Below are 25,734 nucleotides of genomic sequence, written 5' to 3'. Positions count from 1 at the left end.
GATAAAGGCAGTATATACACACAACACAAGCTCTACCTTGAATTCAAAGATGAATTTTACTGGGTACATGCCATTTTATTCCAGGCTTTGACCTACACGATTCTACTCCCTGTTCATCTGCCAGATCTTGGGGTGCAAAGTGCCACTCTGGTCAGTATCTCAGGAACCCATCACTCAGTCTCATTTTGGCTCTACTTATGCCTCGGCATCCATATACTGTGAGTGACTCAGTCAATCACATATTAAAATACTAATTACTGTTGCCATATGTAAGGAAGATCAAAGAGGCAACCAAGGCAGTCCAAGCAGGTCCAGGAAAATCTGATATTACAAAATGGTGAAGATATTATTACAAATAAAACTTTGAGGAAACATTGGCAAGAACTGGAGATGGTCTATAGTGGAAGAGCAGGAGGAAACCATGAAGAGAACTGTGTGAGGTATGGGTAATGCTGCTGACACCATTCAGCATTAGGGCTCTACCTTCATACACTCGACATACACTAGCACCCCACTCCCCTAAGGCAACAAACACTTCTGAGTAACACATGACATGCAAGCTGCGTCAAATTAAAGACAAGGTATATAAATCTGCATCGGCAATTTTTAATTTTTCACTTGTGCAGAACTGAAATTTATATTTAAAGGCACAGAGGGGAGGAAAGGCAGTTCTGAGAGCATGAAGTCACAGGAAAAGGATGCTGGATAAAAAACACAGGACAGCTCTGCTTTAGCCATAGGAAAATAATAATGCAGTACTAAACTAGATTTTTATTTTTATTATATTTCCATGTGAAGAAGACATCATTTAAATGTCAGCTAAGCAAATGACTTTATGACCAAAGGTACACAGTCGAACCCACTTTGGAGTAAATGCCCAGAAGGTAAACATTATCAGTGAGTGGGAACGTTAGGCACAAAATAAGTTCTCATTCAAAAGTGGACAGAGATTTGAAGCAGACAAACTACAGCTTTTAAAATTGGAAATCATTCAAGACATTTGTTTTGATGGTAAACACTACCTGTGTAACAAGAACTATAATTTTCAAAATTGGAATCAGTCCTAATTAAATAGTACTTATGATTACAGATAAAATTTACAAAAATAAAAATGGAAACTCTTCTGTCCTTGAAAGATAGAAAACTATATTTTTCCTATAATATCGTAAGAGAATCATCAGTATGTCACCATTATATCTCTTAAGATGTCACTTCTTCTTTTTTCCATGTTCTGCCACTTTTAACATTGCAAAACCTGTTCAATTTCTGCTATGTGGAAGGATGCACTGTTTACTAACTACAAGAGACTGAATGAACAAATGAGAAAAAACTAGTGTACCCTACCACACCCACCAGTGGAAGGAAAGATAAAAACTGAGATTTTCTTAAAAAACAAAAACAAAATTCAATGATTTAAAACATCCTATACATAATTTCTAATTTCAAAACACTATTAGAAATTCCTGATCAGTGTGCACCAAGAGAGGGAACAGAAATTTGAAATTTGGTAGAACCACAGAGTACATTTCTAACAACTTTCATTTAAATAACACTAGCCTTATCAACTATTATCATTCTTTCTTATTTAAAACACTGATTGGCCAGGTTGAATTATAACAGCATGAAGGTAAAAACAAGTTTCAACTTAAGCATGAGCACAATGATTTCTGCCTTGCAGAAAGAACTCAAAGCTAGTGTTCCCTCTTTTAAATGCCCCTCATACCTTGTAGGCAGATTCCACTTAAGTATATAAATAAAAACAAGTTCTGTATTTTCTTAAATAATTTTACAAACTGATGGTAAATCAGATGTCGAAGATAAAACTATGCCTTTTAAAATATTAAGCCTCAAAATTTTATCCAGTGTTTCCTTTAAGAAATGGATTATTAAAATCATTTTTGAAATGACATATTAAATGTTTTTAAATCTGGGATTTTCTGTACTTAATCATTTTTCTTAAAAAAAAAAAAAAGGTTTAAAAACATCAAGAGCTGGAACATGCTGCCAGGACAGAAATAATCAGAAATGTCTTCAGTCATAGACCCTGAGCATCTCAGTCTTGTTTTGTACTTCTCAAAGCTTGAAGTCTCTCTAGTAGTGGAGGATGAGAATAATGCCACATTGAAAACAACCAGTCAGAAACAGGGAATCCCAAGTTATCTTTGTTTAGTTTGATCAAAGCAGAATATAAGTCTTTAGCTTTCCCAAGTTTCTTGGCAAATGCATCAGCTTGAAACTCAAATCTGCGACTTAGGACTGTTAGACAAAAAGAAAGAACCTGAAAAAGGAAAGGAAAGGTTTTAGCCGCCCTGCTTCTCTGTTGCCACAGAAGGTTTCCTGAGCTGACTGTAGCTGAAGCTTGGCTTATGGTAAGAGAAACAGCACGTCAAATGAAACAGCACTGGTATTTTGGGAACCTATAGGGGGAAATTATTATAAATTGTGTCTTTCCCCACCAAGCAAACGGACCAGACACAAGCTCATATCCACAGAATGTTATTCTTACTAAAAAACAGCAGTTTTTGAGAAGCTGCCATGTGCTAGGAACTGAAATAGACACCTTACTACACATTTTCCAGAAATCTCTTACTTCTGCTATACAGTTGAAGAAGTGAAGCTCCTTGAAGGTTAGACAAACTGCAGGAGGTGACACAATTCAAAGGTGTAGTGCTGAACTTCCTGGTGACTCCAAAGTCAGAGCGCACCACCTTTCAGAGGCCGACTTAAGTCATGGTAATTTGTATTTGGAATACCCACCCCCTCACTCCCACTTTTTTTTTTTTTTTTAGATGTTGACAGACCTTTATTTTTATTTATTTATTTATTTATTTATTTATTTATTTATTTATTTATTTATTTATTTATTTTTTACAGTACTGGGGATCGAACTCAGGGTCAAGCACTCTACCAGCTGAGCTATCTCCCCAGCCCAACAGACCTTTATTTTATTTTTAAAAATTTTTAAATTAACCTTTATTTTATTTATTATTTATTTATTTTATATGTGCTGCTGAGAATCAACCTCAGTATCTCACACATGCTAGGCAAGTGTTCTACCACAGAGCCACAACCCCAGCCCCTGATTTTTTTTTTTTTTCTTATTAAAAAAAAAATATTCTTGGGGCTGGGGCGATAGCTCAGTCGGTAGAGTCTTTGCCTTGCAAGCACAAGGCCCTGGGTTCAATCCCCAGCACCCCAAAAAAAAAAAAAAAAAAAAAAAAAAAATCTTGATCACTTATCTTGATTAACTGATTGATTGCATGGGAGACTGAATCCAGGGGCACTTAACCACTGTGCTACCTCCCCAGCCCTTTTCATTTTTTTAAAATTTTGAGACAAGGTCTCACTAAGTTAGCTTAGGGCCTTGCTAAATTGCTGACATTGGCCTCTAACTTGCAAGCTTCCTGTGTTAGCCTATCCAGTTGCTGGGATTACAGGTATGCACCACCACACTTGGTTCACTTATCTACTTTTAAAGGATAATGACACTCTTCACTGATATTATTCTAAAAAACTGTCACATCCTGACAACGATCTCAAAATTGAATTTTCTATTAGGGTTCTAAGTTATGGAAATATTGCCAGAATAAGTATACAAGTTCTGAAGAGCATTATGAAGGGAAAAACTCCATTTGAAAATACAAATTCTGAGGGAAATTTTTCTTTGCATACTGAAGTATTACAAGTTGAATGACATAAATACAACTCAAATATTCTGAAGCCAGGTATGGTGACACACACCTATAATCCCAGCAATTTGGGATGCTGAGGCAGGAGAATCTCAAGTTCAAGGCCAGGTTGGGCAATTCAGTGAAACTTTGTATCAATTAAAAATAAAAAGGGCTGGGAATGTATCTCAGTGGTAGAGCACTTGCCTAGCATACGAGGCCCTGAGTTCAATCCCCAGTACCACATAAAAAAAGTACAACTGCTAAAAAGTAGAGCAATCTGGGTTCATTTAGTACACACAGCTCAGTGTCCTTAAGGCATTCCTGAATCGTGAGAGAAGAGAGAAAGCCTGGTACATTAGCTCACAACTGTAATCCCAGCAATCTGGGAGGCTAAGGACCACAAGTTCAAAGTCAGCTTCAGCAACTTAGCAAGAATCTGTCTCAAAATAAAAAACAAAAAGGGCTGGGGCTGGGGGCTGGGGAGATAGCTCAGTTGGTAGAGTCCTTGCCTTGCAAGCATAAGTCCCCGGGTTCAATTCCCAGCACCGCAAAAATAAGAAAAAAAAAAAAAAAAAGGGCTGGGGAAGTAGCTCAGTGGTAGAGTGCTCCTGGGTTCAATTGGGGTGATGTGGGGAGACAAATGATAATGTTATTATAAAACAGATAGTTTATGTTGACAATGCTTTACAGTATGATCTATTCCTCTCCATGTTTCTTTCCTGGTAACCCCATCACACACTTTTTTAATTTTTTTGTTTCTGTGGTAGTAGGGATAAAACCCAGGACTTTATGCATGAGCTCTACCACTGAGCTACATCCCTAGTCCTACACATCCACTTTTTTGGCAGTGCTGGGGATTGAACCCAGGGCCTTATGCTTACAAGGCAAGCACTCTATCAACTGAGCCATATGCCCAGCCCTACACAGCCACTTTGTAAGTGGAGAAATAGGATTCATTTAGCTTGCCTTAAAACCTTTACTATACAACCTGAAGAAAGAATTCTTTAGAATGGAGGTACGAGATCCTAAGTAGTTCTTGGCTTAGGTTGGAAGCCCTGCCAAATATGAAATGGTGCCGTTGTCAGATTTGTTACATGGTCTCATTAACCTACGTCTTATCAACCATATGGAATCCCCCATCACAGCAGTGATTCTTCAACTATCACAGAGTAGTGGTTCTTCGACTTCACCAGTTTTGACTTAGAAGGTCCTGAGTGGAACCCTAAGGCTATTTTGAAGCAGGAGTTTACAGTACAAAATCAGAGGAACACTGTCATATAACCTCCCTTAATCTAGTCATACGTACACTCAATTTTTATTTTTCAGTCCCCTCACAGAGAAGATTTTCATCTATGTACTGGTAAATATATGGTTTTCCAATAGTTGATCTACATCTACTGTTTCTGAGGTACATATTATATCAATGTTTTCACTGTTAAAGTCTAATTCTTTATCCCCTACCCCTTAAGTACACAAACATTTATTTATATGGTTTAGCTTTTTCTACTACTTTCTCGTATTGGCCAATCAAGTCACTAAAAGATTATTTCATCTATTTGTTGAAACTCAGTTTTGTTTTAATACTACCCTAAGGGTTCTAGATTTGAAACAAGCAAGGGTATATCTGAGATAATTTTAAAGATTATACGTTACCTCATTGTAAGGTGAAAAAATAAACTGGAAGATGATCAATAGTCCAATTAAAGTGGGTTGGCAGTCATAAAAACCAAATGCAGCAAAAAGCTCCTTTCGACCAATTAATACAGCAAACAAGAAAAAACACAGGAAAGAATTCATCTAGAAAGGAGGACATAAAATTTTAAGTTATTTTTAGGCTGATTTCACTGTGCCATATTGGTGTGATTTTAAGAAAGATGTTAGTGTGATTAAGCAAAAGTTATTTAGGAAGTTTTATAGTTTCTATTTTATTCTCAAAAGGAAAATAAAAATTTCCCCAAATATTTAAACTGCATAGTTTTCTTCAGGTGTAGGTTTGAGTTGAGCCTCTTATAATTAAGGGTCTGAAGTAGTCAACAGCAAATGGAATTCTTTCTTTCTGTACAAAGTTAAAGAGCTAAAATGGATTTTGGTGTTGTTCTAGAAGACCACAATCAGACACAAGGCTCCTACCCAACCTTAGTGTGGAGGCTCCAAAGCAACAGGCTTCCCTGGATTTCTCTACAGGACTACAGGAACTGTACTAAGGAGTTGGAGGTCAGGGAAAAAAAAGAAAAGAAAAAGAAAATCAAATACCTGTACCAAAATACAACCTTTTGTAGTAAAGTTGGAAAATAAATACCATTCTTTTCCCTCAGCAGATGAGTAAACTGAAGGTCACACATAACCTATTTAAGTGTGCTGCTCCAAAGTATTTACCAGATGACTCAAGAAGCTGCCACTTAGAGTGGGGCTGACAATGGGTGGCGGCTTGCCAGTCACCCCAGGATGAAGTGTAAGCAGATCTGTCACTTAGCCCTTATAACTCTGTGGATCCATAACAAGCTCCAACAGAAAACTCCTAGAGAAGATGCCCAGGCTTCCAGTCTGTGTGTCCATTTTCATCAAATAATTATTGTCCTTTTGAAAGATTACTTCTGGGTTGCTACTGGCCCTATAGAGACAGAATACCTGGCCATAGGACACCTGTGGAGCTGCCTATCTGAGAACTGATGTGCCCAGAGGCATCTATCATCAACTGAAAGTGGTCTACACAGGCATGCAAATGAAGCAAGTCAGGAAGCAGAAGGAAGTTAAGGAGTAGGTGTTCATGCTCAAGGATGCCAACTCCTGCCACTCTGCCATCGCTCAATCAATCCTTACTTATCAGTTTCCTTATAGTCATTTAACTTAGAAGGAAGAAAAAACTGGAGCCTACTGTACAAATAACAATACAATATACTGGTACCAGCTCGAAGTGAACTGCTGTGGCATTACAGTGCCACTCAGGAGTGGTCTTGGAAGGAAGTGACAAAGGAAAATCTCTCAATTAGGGGAACTTTAAGTTGTATATCTCATGGTCCAGGCAGCCTAACTCAGGACCTAAGCTGAGGATATGTATATACACACATTAATTCATTGGCCTTGGGCAAATAATGGTTTGGTTGGATATCAGGGATTTGGAACAAAACTAGAAAATAGCCAACAAGGAGATTTGGTTAAAAGGTACATTGGAAACTTCCAAAATTAGTCCAGACTATGACTACACTTTGAATTTATGTGAATGTTCAACAAAGAGTCCCAGCGGTAGGGAGATTTGATGGTCAGCAGAAACCTGCTTTGTGGAAGTCAGCTCCTCCTTCTTCAAGTCATTCGAGGACTTGATCAAGGGGCTCATCAACAGTAACCAAGGTGAGAAAAAAGGAGTCAATGTACTAGTCAACAATACAGATCTTCCCCAACTGGCTCCTTCCTGGTGCCCTGTCAGAAGATGCAATCAGCACCAGCCCTGACAAGGTACCACACCTCAGGGACCAGCCCACCTCCTGTGGTAAGCTGATTCCACTGCAACACTTTCCTTCATGGAAGGGGTAGTGATTTTCCTTATTAGACCATACTTACTCAGAACTTAGGTTTAGATTTATTTAATGTCTTACTCATTGTCATGTATCCATATAATATAGCTTCAAGCTAAAGAACTTATTTTATTACCTAAAAACAAACAGTAATGGGAACAGGAGCTCTATTCTTCCCATATAATTCAACCCCTAGAACCAGGGGACCTTTCAGAAAGGTAGAGATCCACTTAAGAACTTAAGACATTAAGGCTATATATGCTCAAAACCGTGCAATGAGATTTGTTGAAATTGTTTTATTTTTTTCTACAATTTTCAGTGAATACATAATTACTTTAACATGAGAAAAAAAGTTTTATAAAAAGCATTTTAATATCCGACTTATTTAGATTTATTTCTTCATATCTTTACAGCCCTTAAATCTGAGCAACTCTGGAGGTGATAATGATGGTGACAACAATTAACATTTATGAAGTACTTACCATGTTTCAGGTACTACTCCAAACTCCTTATACATATTATTCATTTAACTCTTAACCAGTTCTATGAAGTATTATCATTCAATGAAGGCATGGAAGCAGAGAGAAGTTAAGGAATTTGCCTGAGGTCACATAGGTAGTTAAATCCAAGAGCTGTGATGGGAAGCCAGGGATCCTGGCTATGAAGTCTGCCTTAACCATTCTACTACAGGACCTCTTGTGCCTTAACCTCTTGACACTCATGCTATAAAAAACCATTGTTATTCCAAACTTACCTGGCTAATAATGATATTTTTGACTGTGTGTCCCAACTTCCAGTGCCCCAATTCATGGCCTAGTACAGCAAGTACCTCTTCATTTTTACATCCTTGTTTCTTATTCTGAATAGAAAGATAAAAGGATAATAAATTATCAACAACCTTCAAAATGTTTGTAACTTTTAAAAGTAATCTCCCTTCATAAATTCTAACTTAAAGAAACAATCAGGAGGGCTGGGGATAAGTAGCTCAGTTGGTAGAGTGCTTGCCTTGCAAGCACCAGGCCCTGGGTTCAATCCCCAGCACAGAAAAAAAAAAAAAAAAAAGAAAAAGAAAAAGAAACAATCAGGGACACAGTGCTGCACACCTGTTATCCCAGAGACTGGGAAAACTGAGAGGAGGATCTCAAGTTCAAGGCCAGCCTCACTTAGTTAGGGTCTAAGCAACTCAGCAAGAATCTGCACCCAAAAAAAAAAAAAAAATAAATAAATAAATAAAAAATAAAGGACTCAGTGGTAAAGTACCGGTTGGTTAAATCCCCAGTACAAAACAAACAAAAAACCCAAACTAAATAATATGTAAACAAGCAGGAGCTTGAGATGTATGTAGCTCAGTGATAGAGCACTTGCTGAGCATTCACAAGGCCCTGGGTTCAATTCCTAGCACCATAAGAAACAAAAAAATCAGACTTCTGTGCAAAAGAGTTCATTTGCTTAACAAAACATTCCCTGAACCACTGCTCCAGTGAGGAGCTGTATTAAGCACTAAAGATAGACTAAAACAAAATAGACCTTCTCTAACTGCTTAACCTAGAGTAATTTAGATTAGAGGGGGAAACCCCATTAGAAATTGTTTTCGAAGTTTACATTCTGACATGGGAAACTGCTCATAGCAAATACAATCAAATAAGGGTTATGTTATATACCCATCAGAAATATTTTCAAAGATTATGTTCTGACTTGTGCAAGTGGTGTATTGGGCGAAGAAAGCAGGAAGGTATAGCTAAATGTTAGCAGTAGTTATTTCTATACTGTAAAACTACCATGATGCCTATTTGATATCTTTCCTATTTACCAAATTATCTACAAATAAGCATACATAATTCATCACTTAAAACTACACCAGAAACTGCCATTTTAAAAACTAAGATTTCAAAGAGAAGATAAAAGAAGGAACATTCACATCTAATTTAGTCAAGTGATATTTTTTATTTTTGGTACCAGGGATTGAACTCAGGGGTACTCAACCACTAAGCCATATCCCCAGTCCTATTTTGTATTTTATTTAGAGACAGGATCTCATTGAATTGCTAGTGCCTTGCTTTTTGATGAGGCTGGCTTTGAACTCACTATTCTGCCTCAGCCTCCCAAACTGCTGGGATTACAGGCATGGGACACTGCACCTGGCAAGTGAGTTTTTTTGTTTTGTTTTGGTTTGGTTTGTTTTTTTTGTTTTTTTTTTTTTTAATTTAAAAATTTTTAGTTTTAAAAAGATAAAAACCCAAGTGGTGGGGGAACAGAACAGAAAACAGCAACCATATTTGGAAGGCAGGAAAACCGATGGACAAATGATAACTGACTAAGTTGACCAAAAAAAGCTGAATCATAACCCAGGAATGGAAAAAAATGGGAGAACCAATTCTGTTTTATACTCCTGAGTCTTCAAAAGGCTTGGGGTCTCTCTGGAACTGGGGGAAAAGAGGAGGCAGCTAACAGAAGAACTGGTAAGATCTGATTGAGAAATGGTTAAAGCTCCAAATTCCCTCTCCAACTCCATGTCAATAGGCAAGTGCTTCTCTCTCATCAGGATAGAAACCTGAAAGTTTAATCTCACTGGAGAAGGCAAAAGAAGAGACCCTTTCAGTTGTGGTTCAAAATGGCTGAGGGTCAACACAACATGTGTCTGGTGATCTACTGTTATGCAGGCAGAACACTGAGGATTTCTTCTCTTACCCCAGTCCTCTCTGCAAACTTGGCTCCCTGAACAGACCTTACAGGCAGAAAACTGTAGAATATTTATTGTGAATTCTGACTATCCCATAGGAGAGAACTAACAATTTTAACACCAGGTATTTGCCTACAAAATTCCACTCAGGACATCTTATAGTGAAACTCTAAGATGAAAAGTATCACCTACAAGTACAGAAATTACAATCAGGTTTTTAGTCTCATTCTCTCAATAAGGAGCAGATAACCAATAATAAGCACGTATATGAGGTAAGCTGTTAAGATGGAAGACCAAATTCAGGAAAAAAGATGACCAAATCTAGGAAAAAAGACAACAAAATGGAATAAACAGAAATTCTGTAAGGAGAAAGTTTAGAGAGATAAGATAATGCACCCATGGAAAAAACAGAGAATGCTATAAAAATGGAAAAGTCTTATAAATCAAAGCTTAAAAGAAAGATTGGAAGATAAGGGAATTACCCAGAAAGTACAACAAAGAGATTAAGAAATAGAAAACAAGAAAGAAGACGGGAAAGTTCACTCAAGTAACAGGAGCTGTAAAAAGAGAGAACAGAAAAATGGGAGGGGAAGAAATCAACAAAATAATTCCAGGAAGTTGCTAGAACCAAAGGATCTTGATTTCAAGGTTAAAAGGGGACAATGCATATGCCCGACAAGATGGATTAAAACCAACATAAAGGGTCCAACAAGACTCTAGAAGAACAAAATGCAAGTGTTACACTAAGGATCAGTAACAGAGTAGCTTTAGATACTTCATCAGCAATACTGGAATCAAGCAGGCAATGGAACAATGCCTTCACAATCCTGAAGGAAATGTATTTCCAATCTAGAAATCTATAAACAGCAAGTCAGTATGACAGAAAAATTAAGAAATTCTGAGGCACAAATTCAAAAACTTTACCTACTATGCAACCTGTCTCAGGAAGGTATTAGATAATCTTCTCTACCAAAATGAAGGAGTAGAGTAATGTACACAAAGTCAGGCATTAGAGAACACAGGAGATCCAGCACAGGAAAGAAATGAAGGAAATCTCTAGGACAATGGGAAAGAGCAATCAATCCCAGAATGATGACTACATAGAAGACACAGAGGGTAACCCAATCCAATCTGAACCATGTGACTCCAAAGACAGTCTGAGGACTGCCATCATCAAGCTCCATTATTGTTCCAGCTTTTTCATCAAATGAAACTAAGGGAAGATGTATGCCACCAAAAGAAGAAAGTAAATCAAATGGGTTCCCACCTAGAAACAAGGATGACCATAGGGAAGTCTAATGAGAGAGGTACAGCAGGACTTCAGGGAAGAAATGTCACAGACAGAGAACAGATCTCTCTTAGGGTATTAGAGGGATGAGGGAAACTATAAGTGAAATTGGATGCAATTAACCTTGGAGAAAATTATACTTAGAAACACTGGAAGCCATGAGAACAATCAGCTAAAAGATACAAAAAAATTAAGCACATATAAAAGTAATTATTAACCAAGAAGGAAAAAAGGTAAGGAAGGCATGCTCAGTAGTGAATAGTAATTGCATAGGTACAATAAAGTAAACACTGAATATTGATAAAAACAAGAATTGTAATAATCATATTGGAAGAATTGGGGAAAGGCAAAACAGATGTTAGGACAAGAGAGATAAATCCTCATTTATCATAATAGAAAGTCAATAGTGACAAGAGACAGTAGCATACATACATATCTCAGACATGGAATTGTGTAAGTGAAGCACTGGGGTGCATACTAGCAGTTGCAGTTATTTAGAAGGCTGAGGCAGGAGGATCACAAGATTGAGGCCAGACTCAGCAATTTAGCAAGACCTGCCTCAAAATGAAAAGGGCTGGGGATGTAGCTCAGTGGTAGGGTGGGTTACAAAGGAAAAAAAAGAAAGAAAAGGAAAAAAAAGAAACGTACAAATAAAGGTCTGAAGCAGCAGCTAAAGCTAAACATAAAACTGCTAAATTTCATAAGCTTTTTTGTGCTCTGAAATTTTAAGCCATATGCTTACATTATTTTAATACGGTAAAAACTAAAATTTATTGAAGCTCTATTTCTCTTAATTTCAGTGTAACGTCTCAAACCAATATTATATAAAAAGATAATCTTTAACACATACAAGATTTTAAAAAAACAACAATAGTAACTAACATTTATTAAACAGTAACCATATACCAGGGCCTGTGTACTGCATACTTATTTATATATCACAACCACATAGAAGATAAGTACTCTTGTTATTCCCACTTTACAGATGAAAAAATCTAGCCACAGAGAAATTAACTAATTTGATTATAACCACAAAGCCAAGAAGTGGAAAATTTGGGATTTGATGAAGGAGAATTGTGTTTTCAATTCCTGCACAAAATATGAAGTCAAAGGGAAATTATTCAACATGCATCAGTCAAATAAAATAAACAATTTGAGTGGCACATATATAATCATTTGGAAATTATTACTGTACTAAAAAAATGATAGAGCATATTAATGATGAAGTATAAAGTTTACAAAGCCTAATAATGACTTCAGAGGCTGAGGCAGGATAATTGTAAGATCAAGGTCAACATGGGCCACTTAAAGAGGCCCTAAGCAACTTAGTAAGAATTTATCTCAAAAAATTAAAAAGGGCTGAGGATGTGGCTCAGTGGTTAAGTGCCTCTGGGTTCAACTCCTAGTACCCTCCCCCAGAACAAACAAAAAACTAAAAAGGCCTGGGGATGTGTTAACTCAGTGTTAAAGTGACCTTAGGTGGTTCAATCACCCATATCTTTCTCCCCTGCCCACAAACACATACACACACAATCTATTTACACATTACCTGATTTAACATAATAGGGTCAAGACACAATGAACAATTTAATTTTATATACATATTTACACATGTGCATACACATTCACTCACCAACAAACACATACTATAGATACCTGATTCTGGCAATATTTCTATATCACCTAAATCTCCAAACACCAAAAAATGCTCAAATAAGTTATAACAAATATCAGTTTAAACATATAGCTAAGATTATTGGAAAGCAAGGAAAAGTCAAAGATGAAGGTTTGAAATTAAGATCTCAAATGGGCTAGGGGAAAAAAAACATGTTGGCAGAATAGCCCAACTGGGTCAAATCTTATCTAAAGGGAAAAAGTCACTGGGCACATGGGTGCATGCCTATAATCCCAGTGGCTCAGGAGGCTGAGACAGGAGGATTACAAGTTCAAAGTCAGCGTTGGTAACTCAGCGAGGCCCTTTCTCAAAATAAAAAAGGGTTGGGAATGTGGTTCAATGGTTAAGCACCCCGGGCTTTTTTTGTACCAATTCCTGGCACCGAAAAAACAAAAACAAAAAACAAAAAACAAAAAAAAGGGGGCAAGTCCATTAATTGCATGATCCAGAAAATTCCAAACTGAGTAAAGTGCTTCCAGTTTGGTAACACTAGGGACAACAAATGTAATTTTTTTTTTTTTCTGGCGGGGGGCATTCCAGGGATTGAACTCAGAGGCACTCAAGCCACATCCCCAGCCCTATTTTGTATTTTATTTAGAGACAGGGTCTCATTGAGTTGCTTAGCCCTTCACTTTTGCTGAGGCTGGCTTTGAACTCTCAATTCTCCTGCCTCAGTCTACTGAGCTGTTGGGATTACAGGTGTGTGCCACCGTGCCTGGCTAAATGTAAATCTTCACTGAGGATTGTCCCCTAAACCCAGATGCCTCAGGATTCCTAAAGATTAAGATCAGTGAAAAATTATGAGCTTACAATAAAAATTACCAAATACTTCAGAAAATAAGTCACAATGAATAAGAACAGAATTAATAAAGAAGAGTGGTAGGGCTCAAGATGTAGCTCAATGGTAAGAGTGCATGCCTTAGTTGCACAAGGCCTTGAGTTCAATCCCCAGTACTATAATAAATAAGTAAATAAAAAGGGTTGGGAATGCAGGTCAGTGGTTAAAAATGTCTGAGTTCAATCTCTAGTAAAATGCGAGCGCGCGCGCGCACACACACACACACACACACACACAAAACAGATAAATATAGTTAATGAAAGCATCAGTAAAATAGAAAGGAGAGCTAAAAAATTATAGAATGCAGCCCTAAAAAATAAGTGGAAAGTAGAAGAGTGGTTAGCATCCTTGAGAGACAGAAATGAGTACAACATTCATCTAACTGGAGGCTGAGGTAGGAGGACTGTCTAATAAAATTGGTCCCTATCAATTTAGGAATGGGATTTTAGTGTTGAAGAAACACTGAAGATACTGCATATTTTAATACTATGTGCATATGCTTAACTTTAAGCAGCAATCATTAAATAAAAATAGTAATTCAAGAACCTCTGGTTGGACACTGTGGTATATGCCTTTGATCCTCCCTACTTGGGAGGCTGAAGCAGGAGGATCACAAGTTTCAGATCAGCTTGGGCAACTGAGTGAAACTCTACCTCAAAATAAAAACAAAATAAGGGCTGGGGATATAGTCCAGTGGTAGAATGCTTGCCCAGTATGTGCAAAGCCCTGGAATTTAATCTCCAACATCCCTTCAATCAGCTTCAGAAAAAGAAGGGTGTATGTAGGTATGTGGGTGTGGGTAAGGGAGAAAAAGAAAAAACGAAGAATATAAAAATAATATCAAGTAAATAATTTAAAAATGTCAATAATCACAACACAAACTAAACTTGCAGAAGAAAAAAATTACTTTCAATATAGATTTAAACAATAAAATCTATAAGCACATCAAAAATATAAGGACAATAAGATTAAAAGTAAAAGGATAAAGTAGGTAGTGGTTTGGAAATCAAGCATACACACACAACTAAAAATCTTATGTGAATTTTACCTTTATGTGAGTATTTGCTAGGCTGACATATAGCAAATATTAGTCAGAAGAAAGTTTGAATGGCTGTCCTAACAGACAAAATCAACAAAAAGGTAAAAAAAGTCACTAAACAATGTCACAACAGGATGATAAAAGGTTCAACACATAAATTCTAAATTTGTATGTCCTTTATACCATGGCCTTAGAAAATAATACAAATAATTCAAAATTGTTGGATGGGGTTAAAGGTATTAGTTCAGTGGTAGAGCATTTGCCTATCATGTGAGAGGCCCTGGGTTCTATTGAACTACAATAAGAAAGATCTGCAAAGTAAATTTGAATCTATCATAACAGAGGATGCTAATATACCTGATCTCAATAATTGAAACATTGGCTGGGGGCTTAGCTCAATGATAGAGTGTGCTTGCCTAGTATGTGTGAGGCCCTGTGTTCCATCCCCAGTACCACAAAAAAGAAAAAGAAATCAAAACATCAAGTAAATATTAATAAAAAGATTTGAATAAAATAATCAACAAGTTCAAACTATTAGGCACATATAGTACCCTGTGCAGCAAATAATTAGAGAACATACATCCTAGAAAGTGAAAGCTAAAGGTTTTAAAATAAACTTCAGCTACTTAAAAGGGAGAACTGCAAAAAAATTTGAAAAGATCAACATGAAATCAATTTTGTTTTGTACAGCTTAGAAAAATGCCATCAATGGGAACCCAAGATTGACTAGAATCTTGATACTATATACCTCTTTCCTTCCTTCACCATTTCCTATTTGTCTTTGGGGGATGGGGTGGGGTGTACCAGGTGGGTGTACCAGGGATTGCGCCACATCCCCAAGCCTTTTAATATTTGAGACACGGTCTCACTAACTTGCTAATGGTCTTGCCAAGTTTCTGAGGCTGGCCTAGAACTCATGATCCTCCTGCCTCAGGCTTCCGAGTTACTAGGATTTCAGGTGTGTGCCACAGTACCTGACCATCATTTCCTCAACTTTAAGGAAGACGAGCACTTCAGAGGGATGTACAGTGTAAGTATGAGAAAGAGGGATACATTAAAGCAATTCATAAGACAGTATTAACATTTACTATCTCTTTTCCTTCTAAATTTTAGAGTTTGGTCAGAATACATTTGGTAGAAAAAGAATCAGATAACCAACCTCCTCCCTTAAATGGCTAAGAACGTACACAGGTACCTGTACCTTCGGGGAATGGGTATTAAGGAGTAATGAACTAAGTACCTATTAATAGACATATACTATAAGGGGAAAATTAAAGATACAAATTACATATAAAATATTCACTGCAGGAATATTTCTGATAGCAAAAATTTGGAAATAACCCATATATCAAGTAAGAGAATGATAAAAAATGAGACTAGTAATATATCTAATAAGGTGTTTATGGCTCATTTAATCATTCATGATTGTTACTGATATTTTCTAATTTCTCTATTGACTTTGATAATAAGCAAAAATATGGCTAATATTTTTGTTAATAACACTGATAGCTTCTATTCACCAGTGGCCTTGTGCCAGATATTTCATATATTAGATATATGACATACAGTTCATTAATCTCCACTAACGTAAGGAAGATAGTATAGCCTCAATGTATAAAAGGTAACATGGTCCTTAGGCTTCTGTTCTTACCAGTCAGCTGCTTTCCAATGAGAATTATGAGTTCTTTTACAAAACAACCAATTGTCTATTAGATACTTCTCTATGATGCAGTTGCCTCTTGGTCTGATGCTGGGTTTAAGAAGCTATTTAGAACAGTGTGGTAGTCACATTCAAAGCTATGCTGATGTGGAATGAAAAGAGCTTTAAACAAGGATCACTTTCCAAAGAAAAGAGACTTGTTGATTTGTGGTAGATTCTTAGAACTGGATTTTCTTTTCTTTCTATGCTAATTTACATAAAAGAACAGAAATAAGTATGACCCATTTTTTACTTTTCTATAGCACTTTCCTTTTTAAAAATTTATATGCTTTCTCATTTGATATAACATCAAGCTGGATAAGATGGCAAGTATTATCTCTAGTGTAGAAATGAAGAAAAGGAGACTGAGAAACAAAAATATCTTGCTCTAAGTAGTGGGCAAAGCCCACCTCTCTGGAGTACATGTCCTTTCTATTACATTTATCAGCCAGGACTTCAACATAACCCTAGCACTTGCTTTCTTGTATAAAAGCAGTTTTCATATATTTTTAATTGTTCATTTTCTTTAATTGCTTTTGGGACAGGTTGTTCCAATTATTCCATTTGTCTTCTGAAGGGTAAAATTCCAGAGAGTAACTTTCCTAATCTCTTAAAATGGAGGCATTCATCAAAATGTTAATAGAAGTTATCTCCAAGAGGAAATATTTTAGATAATTTTAGTTTTCTTTAAATCTCTGTTAAAAATAAAAAGCTTGGGCTGGGGGTGTAGTGCAGTGGTAGAGTACTTGCCTAGCATGTGTGAAGCACTGGCTTCCATTCCAAGCATCACACACACACAAAAAAGGCAAAAACTTTACCTTCTCTAATCATTCAGATTTAAAACTGTCTTTGTATCCCCCTCCACACTGTACATAGTAGGTCATTAGTTAGCAGGTGCTGAATAAATCAGTTTCTTAAACTTTTGCCACCTTTGTGTATTCTCTACCTGTTTACTTAATCTCTCCTTAACCAATTCCCTTTATAAAACTTAAGTGGTTGCTGGATGCGGTGGCATATGCCTGTAGTTCCAGCAGCTAGGGAGGCTGAGGCAGGAGGATTGAGAGTTCAAAGCCAGCCTCAGCAAAAACAAAGGGCTAAGCAACCTTGTCTCTAAATAAAATACAAAATAGGGCTGGGGATGTGGCTCAGTGGTTGAGTGTCCCTGAGTTCAATCCCTGGTACCCCCTCCCTGCAACAAAAAAACAAACTTAGTGGTAATATACATGAAATCATGAGCTTAGTATGCTATGCTAATTTCATCTTTTCCTTGTGTACATCAATAGATACATATCTATTAAAAATTTAAGCTATTGGTAAACTTCCTAAAACCATCTCATCAGTGTTACTTACAATGACACTTGTTATCACAAGCAATATAGCTGATGACTGAGTCAATTTTTGACTTTTTTCACTCCCCTAATATCAATTACCAAGTACTTTATTTTATTTATTTATTTATTTATTTATTTTATTTTATTATTTTTTTTTTTTGCGGTGCTGGGGATTTGAACCCAGGACCTTGTGCTTGCACAAGGCAAGCACTCTACCAACTGAGCTATATCCCCAACCCACCAAGTACTTTAAATTCATCTTTTATTATGATCCTTGCAGTTATTCTGACCTTGAATTCTAGTGTAGGTCCTCATTATTTCATGCTTATCCTGATGCAGTGGCCCTAAGAGTCTCCCTGCCTCTAATCTTTGCTTTATTCTCTGTGTTTAATCTTCCTAAAGCAAGCATTGGCCTCTACCCAAATCAATCTAACTTTCCAGTCCACAGGAAACAACCACTTGATGTATTAATCATTCTACAAATTGGTCTTGGCCTACCTTTCTATCCCCATCTACACAAATCTATCAGTTTCAGAACAGCAGTTGAGTGTTTTGTCCCTACAGCTTTATTTGCTCCTATCTTCAACTTGAAAAACCCCAACCCCAAGTTAAAATTCTGACTAGTTGACATATCCTCTTTCTCAGAGACCTGTTTGACCACTGGAATTTGCATTCATACCTGGATTTCTAAAAGCCACAGTCATTCATGATATTTATCACACCATGCCTATTTCTCCCCACTACAATAGGTTCATTAGAATGAGTCTATATCTAATGTATCTTGTCATGTAACTTGTAGACAGATGCTAAAACAATTATAGTTAATCAATGACATAAAGTAGCCTCTTCAAAAAGCCAGCAAAAGAAGTCAAACCCCATTCAACGTATTTCAAACAACCACCCAATTGTTTTTGTAGCCAAAGAAAACTGTGCTCACAGACATTAAAGGTCTGATATGCTGGGTGCATGCCTAAAATACTAGTGACTCTGGAAGCTAAGGCAGGAGGATTCCAAGTTTGAGGCCAGCCTCTGCAACTTAGCAAGACCCTATCTCAAAAAGGGCTAGCAGTATAACTCAGTAGTAAAGTGCCCCTGGGTTCAATTCCCAGTACCACAAATAAATATGTGATGGGTTAATATATTTGACTCCATGGAAATGTTATAGGTCAGACTATATGGACAATGACTAAACAGACTCCATTTTACCCTGAGACTCCATGTTATATAGGAAATGCTTCTCTTGTGGGAACACCCTGCCTCTGTACCCATCAACAGTTGCTTAGAATAGCATGTTTGACAACACAAAATGGCAATTCTTATATAATGTAAAATTGTTCTCTTTTTGGTTCCTATTTTTCTTGGACAATGTACCATGTCAGCAACGATTGTCTAGATGTTAGTAATCATTCTTTAACTTGTACCCAACTAAGGTTGTTTTAACCCATGTCCCCTTCTGTATATGATTTCAGATTTCACGATGTTAGTTTGTAGTTTTAATCATGGCAATAGATACTTATGACTGATGTACTGACCAACGGTATAAAAACCCTTGCAACCCTCTGCTTAGACCTGTTCTCCCAATAGCCATTTTGGGCGTTGTGTCAGACAGTCAGTCGGTCGGCTAATAAACACTCTCAAATTTGGACTCCTCAGAGGTAATAGGTCTGTTCTTAAGTTGCACCCCACAACAAAATACATAAAATAAAGGTCTGTTTTTTCATTGCACTGCTTATGTTCAGTGGAACACTAGCTAATGTCTAGGTTTAAGTATAATGTAATCACCCCTGCATAGGGATGCCTCTTAAGCAGATTGATCTGCCGAACCTGCGTGCTTCTTTAGTGTTGTTACTAAGTACCCTTTCTGAACTTCAGTTTTCCTACCTATAAAATGACCTTAAGATCTCTTCCCAGCTTAAAATCCTATGATATGGGACTGGGGATATAGCTCAGTTGGTAGAGTGCTTGTCTTGCAAGCACGAGGCCCTGGGCTCGCTCAATCCCCAGCACTGCCAAAAACAAAAACAAAAACAAAACAAAAAAACCAATACAACAATCCTATGATACTAGGTCAGACAAAAGTGGCTTTTTATCTTAATATCCTAACTGGTAGGATAACCCCAATTAAAAAACAAATATAATCAAAGGTATTAGCCCACTACAATGCTATTTAATCCTCACAGAATTTTGTTTCATCAATATATTTATAACAGGTTAGGCACTTAACTAGATCTTTTCCTTTGCTTTTCTTTTTTTGCAGTACTAAAGATTGAATCCAGGAGTGTCCTACCTCTGAACTACAAACCACCCCTTACTTTTACTATTTTATTCTGAGACAGGGTCTTGAGAAGTTGCCCAGGCAGGTCTTGAACCTGAGATCCTCCTGCCTTAGTCTCCCAAGTCGCTGGGATTACAAGTATACATTACCACACCAGGTTACTAGATTATCTTTTTAGCATCAAAGCAGATGTTCAAGTGATAATCAGTATTTTCTGATAGTGAAAATGAATGGAGTACAGCTTTTTCACATACTTACAACTCTAAAAGTTAGGTATCTTTAGTCCAGTATTTCCCAACCAGGGGACCTTTCATCCTAACCCTAACCCCAGGGATATCTGATGATGTTCAGAGACATTTTTGATTTTTACAACTTTGGGGGACATGGGGCTCTGTCACTGGCCTCTGGGGAGAGGTCAATGATGCTATTAAACATCCTACAATGCACATGACACCTTCCACAACAAAAAAAGATTATTTGACACAAAATGTCAATAGTGCCAAGGTGGAGAAACCCTGCTGGCCTCATCTTTCAGTTAAGAAATCAAAGACTCAGAGATTTTAACTTACTTGCCCAGAGTTATACAGTTGGTAAGTACACAGGGATCTAAAATCATCTCCAATGACACCAAACCAGGGGCACATTCAGTTACACATCCAAATATTGGTGACTACTTCTGATGAAATTTGTATTATTTCTTATCATTGTCCCCTCTCCTCTGTTTAGTGTTAGTACTTTAAATTTTACTAGTCAGCATCAAGGAACCTCATCCAGGAAAAAGATCCAGAAGCAAATTTCTAAGACTCTCAGGTCAGATTTAAGAAACGTTTTCCCTTTTGTTCCCTAGTATCCAAGCTTCCCATTAGCAACACAACACTGTGATGTGCTTATGTGATTGTGTTCCCTTTAGATTATAAGCTTTTGAAGGTTTGCCTCTTTGCTTTTGTACTCCTAATGACAAGCAAAATAACTTTAGCACAGGAACATGTTTCATAAATGTGTTAAACAATAAAATTGGTTAAATTACATAATTTACCCAAGGACACACAGCTACTAAAAGACAGAACCAGGACTCAAATCTGTCTCTCAGGTGCTAAAGCCTATAATTGCTATGTCTCAATGAAGCTAAGAATTAAATGTTTACCTTCTCTTTATCTTCCCTGTGAGAATTCTTTGATTGTAAATAGTAGAATGACAAAGAAAACTATTTGCTTGTTCTTGAAGAAGCCATAAACATATATTTATGATCTATAAAAGTTTGCAAGGTAGTTAGCATTTAATAATAGTAGTAATCTCTTCCAAATACCAGAACTATAAAGGAGCCAAGGTGTTTTTATTTGGTAGTCTCCCTGAATTCAACTCTCACTGCATAGAAATTGATGTCATTTTGAGTTGTCAAAGGCACTGTGTATACAAACTAAGGCAGAGTCTCTTAGGAAAGTAAGAACTCACTTTAACTTTAGCTTTTATTTCTTCACTGTCCCCTTCTCCATCATTGCGGGATTCCATGCCAGCCTCCTCCTGGATGTCTTTGTTTAGTACAGAGTACTCTTCTAGTAGAGTGTCAAACAAAACTATTCGCTTGTTCTTGAAGAAGCCATAAAAATAAGCATTGCTGTGGGAAGAGCGTTTAGATCCTATGGAAAAGACAGTTCAAAGCATGGAATATAATTAAAAAGTTTGGGGTCCACTGGAGAGACTCCTAGAAAACTGAACTACTATAAAGGACATTAACATTTCAAATTGTTTGATACCTGAAGAAGAACTGTATCAATAAAAACCACCACCAACAGTGGGCTGTTTCACTGCATTACTGACCACAAATACTTATATTCATCACAGTTTTATAAGTAATTATAAATATCCAACGGTTATGGAATGATTAAATGATGGTAAAGCTATGAAATGGAATTTTAAGCAGCCAGAAAAAAATTATATTTTCAAAGAATTTTAACAAGAAACAGCTAACCAATGTATTGTGAAATATATAAAATCTCACATATATAAGATTCCAGTATTGTCAAGAAAAATATATATATGTAAATGGAAAAGCAAAAGCAATTAAAAAAAGATCATGAAAAAATATACTAAAATATTGAAGTGTTTATCACTACCTTCCAGAATTATGGACTTTTGTTTCCTCCCTTTTACTTTTCTCTCTTTTCTAGGGCTCTTAAAATAAGAACACTTGCTTCCATAATCAGAAAAACATTAAGGTTATTTTTAAAAAGAATAGAAAACATACCTAAATTTTTTAACAGTGACTAACAGCAAATAAACTATGGTTAATTTTTAGTTTCTTCTTTATGTATCCTTTAATTTGCAAGCATTCTTCAATGTGCCATGAGTATAGTAATTAAGAGGACAGCCTTTGGGTTCAAATATTGGCTCTGCCACATAAATTTAGGAAACTTTCTCTAAGTTTTAGTTTTCTGTTAATGAAGTGAGGTTAATATCTACCTCATGAGACAGTCATCATCGTTGTTGTGTTCTTCTTTTTTGTTTGTTTGTTTGTGGTACTGGGAATTGAACTCGGTACTTTAGTACTGAGGTACATTTCCAGTCCTGGCCCTTTTAATTTTTTATTTTGAGAGAAGGTCTTGTTAAGTTCCTAAGACTGGCTTCAAACTTGTCATCCTCCTGCCTCAGTCTCCCAAGCTACTGGGATGATAGTGCACCACCAAGTCTGGTTATTTTTATTTATATTTTATTGAGGTGCTGGGGGTACTTACACATGCTAGGCAAGCACTCTGCCACTGAGCTACATCACTAGCCACATCCCTTTTACTAAATTTTATTCTGAGACAGGGTCTCGATAAGTTGACCAAACTGGCCTCAAACTTGAGATACTCTTGCCTCAGCCTCCCAAATAAATGGAATTACAGGTTTGTACCATAGCACCTGGCACTTACATGCCTTTCTTTAAAAGAAGATATGAGAGATCTCTTAAAAGAAAATGTGAATTTTGTACCTATTCAATATTTCTAACAAAAAGTACTTGGCAGTATGTTTAGAATATAATAGAGCTTTGATAAATAGTAGTATTTATTTATTTATTCATTTATTCATTTATTGCATATTATGTCACTTTTTGGTTTGGTTACCTGGATATTAAGAGTCAAACATATAATCTAATTTTGTCAATAATACAGAAAATTAGGCCCTGGAAAACTGTTACTATTCTGAGGTCTCACACTTCTAATCCATCTCCATTTTCTCTGACCCTACTATTTTAATTAGTTTAAAAATAATTCTTGGGGCTGGGGTTGTAGCTCTGTGGGAGAGCACTTACCTAGCATGTGGGTTCAATCCACAGCACCACATAAAAAATAAACAAATAACAGTATTGTGTCCATCTACAACTAAAAATGGTTTTAAAAAATACTTTTTAGAAGCTTTCTGAAGTTATTTATGAGAATAGGCAGAAAATTAAACTGAATTAATATTTTAATTTCTCCCACTAGTATAGGTATCTCAAATTGTGTCCAAGGAGTACCTATACCAAAATAACCCACAGGTGCTTTATAGAAATACATACTGGAAACAAAGTCAGAATTTCTATTAGAAGCCAGAAACTTGACTTTTAACAAACTTTTTGGGAAATTCTTCCTCCTCTTTTTTTTTTTTTTTTTTTTTTTTTGTTGTTGTTGTTGTTGTATGTGTGGTACTGGGGATCAAACCTAGGGCCTCACATGTACTTGGTAAGTGCTCTACCACACAGCTATATCCCCAGACCTCCAAAGAATTCTTATATTTATTAAAGTTTACAAGTTACTATCCTAGATCATAAGCTTTTTGTATTGCTGTGCCTGGCATGCAACAGATACTCAATAATGCTTGCTTACTGGATGGATTCATACTATCATTTTAAGAATGAAGTAATGTATTTGAGAACTGTGAAAATCAACATGCAGATAAAAGGCTGTCTCATCTTTATCAAACTCCTAGCAGCATTTAACACAGGTGACCACTGCCCCCCTGAAAATACTTCTTCCTAGCTTTTGAGATATCACTTTCTCCTGGTCTTCTTCCTAGTTCAATGGCCTCTCCTGCTCGGCCTCCTGTGCTGGCTGTTCCTCCCCTGCTGACTCTGACCCTGACCCTGACCCTGGCTGTGGCCCCCTTCTCTCCTCTAAGTGCTCTTATCCACATCCTTAAACACCATCCAGGTGTCAGATATTTCCAAATCTATATTCCTAGTCCTGATCTCTCCCTAGAACACCAGACTCATCCAGCTGCCTGTCTGATATCTCTACATGGATGTCAATAGACATAGTTGTTTGTTTCTTATATATGCTGTTTTTCCTACCCAATACTGCCATCTCCTTTCAGAGTTCAGGGAATTTCACACCGTATAATTCTTATGAGAGATCATTTCTCAATAGAGAAATATGAAAAAACAAGTGTTGGCTTCCTCAGCACTACTGGCAGCTAGCCCCATGCCCTGGCTTAGTCAGTTAGATGCACCCACTAGCAACTCTGAATAGTTAGTAATTACACAAAGAAGAAAGACAATGAAGAGTTAATTACAGGTGCAAGTAGCAGGAACGTTAGAGGTATAAATAAGTGAATTCAGTTTTCTGAGGGGGCAACAGCAATGTCCTCCCCAGATTGGTTCTGCAGTATGATTCTGAGTTCCTGGCCTCCCTAGGTAATAATTCATTTTCCAAGATTGGTAAACTGGAGATTTTGGGAGCTACCATATGCTGTTTCAATAAACAAATTTTTCTGCTTAAATCAGCCACAGTTGGTTGCTCTTGCTTGTAGAACTGTGACTAATACAATGTTTGAAATATATCTCTCTATATAAAAGTCATTAGGACTCTGAAATCCCCATAAATCTGTCTTCTCCCAATTTTTTTCCTTCTCAATAAATTACCACTTATCCAATTGCCCAGGCAAAAAAAAAAAAAAATCTACAGTTGGAGTGGGGCTGTATCTCAGCGGTTGAGCACTTACTTGCCTTGCATGTGTGAGGCACTGGGTTTGATCCTCAGCACCGTATAAATTAGATGAATTAAATAAAGGTATTGTGTCCATCTAAAACTAAAAATATTTTTTAAAATATTTTTTTAAGGGGCTGGGGAGATAGCTCAGTTGGTAGAGTGCTTGCCTTGCAAGCATAGGCCCTGGGTTCAATCCCCAGCACCGTAATTTTTAAAAAATCAACAGTTATCCGCTATATCCTTGTTCTCTTATTTCCCCACACATAAAATTCCATCAACTCTACCTCTAAAACCTGTCCCAAATACATTAATTTCTCTCCATCAATCCTACTATCCTACTCTGTGAAACCATTATTACCTATCTGGACTACAGCAACAACTTCCTAACTACTCTCTCCATTTCCACTCATTCTCTTCCTACAATGTATTCTCCTCATAGCAGCCCAACAGAGTTTAAAAATAAAACCAGATCATCTCATTTTTTCTACCTAAAGCTTTTGATGGCTTTTCCCATTGAACTTAAAATAAACTCTAAACTCTTTACCTTGACTACAAAGATTTATGTGGTGTGACTCTTGCCTGAGTCTCAAAGTTCATCTGATAATATTGTCCTGTTTTGCTGCAGCCACATTGGACTTTTTTATGTTCCCTAAAGGTGGCAAGCTTGAGAAGGTCTTTCCATTGCTCAGTGTGAATGACCCTGGCCTCCTATCTTTAGGTCTCAGTTTAACACTCACTTGCTCAGTGAGGTCTTTTTCGATGGCCCAATTTAAGTGTCTA

The 25,734-nt window shown here is 36.8% G+C and overlaps 1 protein-coding gene across 1 annotated transcript in view; it reads right to left on the bottom strand.

The window, feature by feature from the left end:
- Positions 1-751: 751 nt before the first annotated feature.
- The window catches only part of ZMPSTE24 (zinc metallopeptidase STE24), a 49,145-nt gene continuing 24,162 nt past the window's right edge, over positions 752-25,734 (bottom strand). Inside the window, exons 7-10 of the mRNA XM_079113470.1 lie at positions 21,461-21,645; positions 7,938-8,042; positions 5,325-5,468; positions 752-2,278 (exon numbers count right to left, since the gene is read on the bottom strand). Coding sequence (XP_078969596.1) covers positions 2,054-2,278; positions 5,325-5,468; positions 7,938-8,042; positions 21,461-21,645 — 659 coding nt within the window. The 3' untranslated portion in view covers positions 752-2,053. The remainder of the gene's footprint in view (positions 2,279-5,324; positions 5,469-7,937; positions 8,043-21,460; positions 21,646-25,734) is intronic.

Source organism: Sciurus vulgaris (assembly GCF_902686455.1).
Source record: "Sciurus vulgaris genome assembly, chromosome: 1".
NCBI lineage: Eukaryota > Metazoa > Chordata > Mammalia > Rodentia > Sciuridae > Sciurus > Sciurus vulgaris.
Note: the sequence above shows the minus strand (reverse complement) of the source record. Positions and strands in the feature narration are given on the sequence as shown.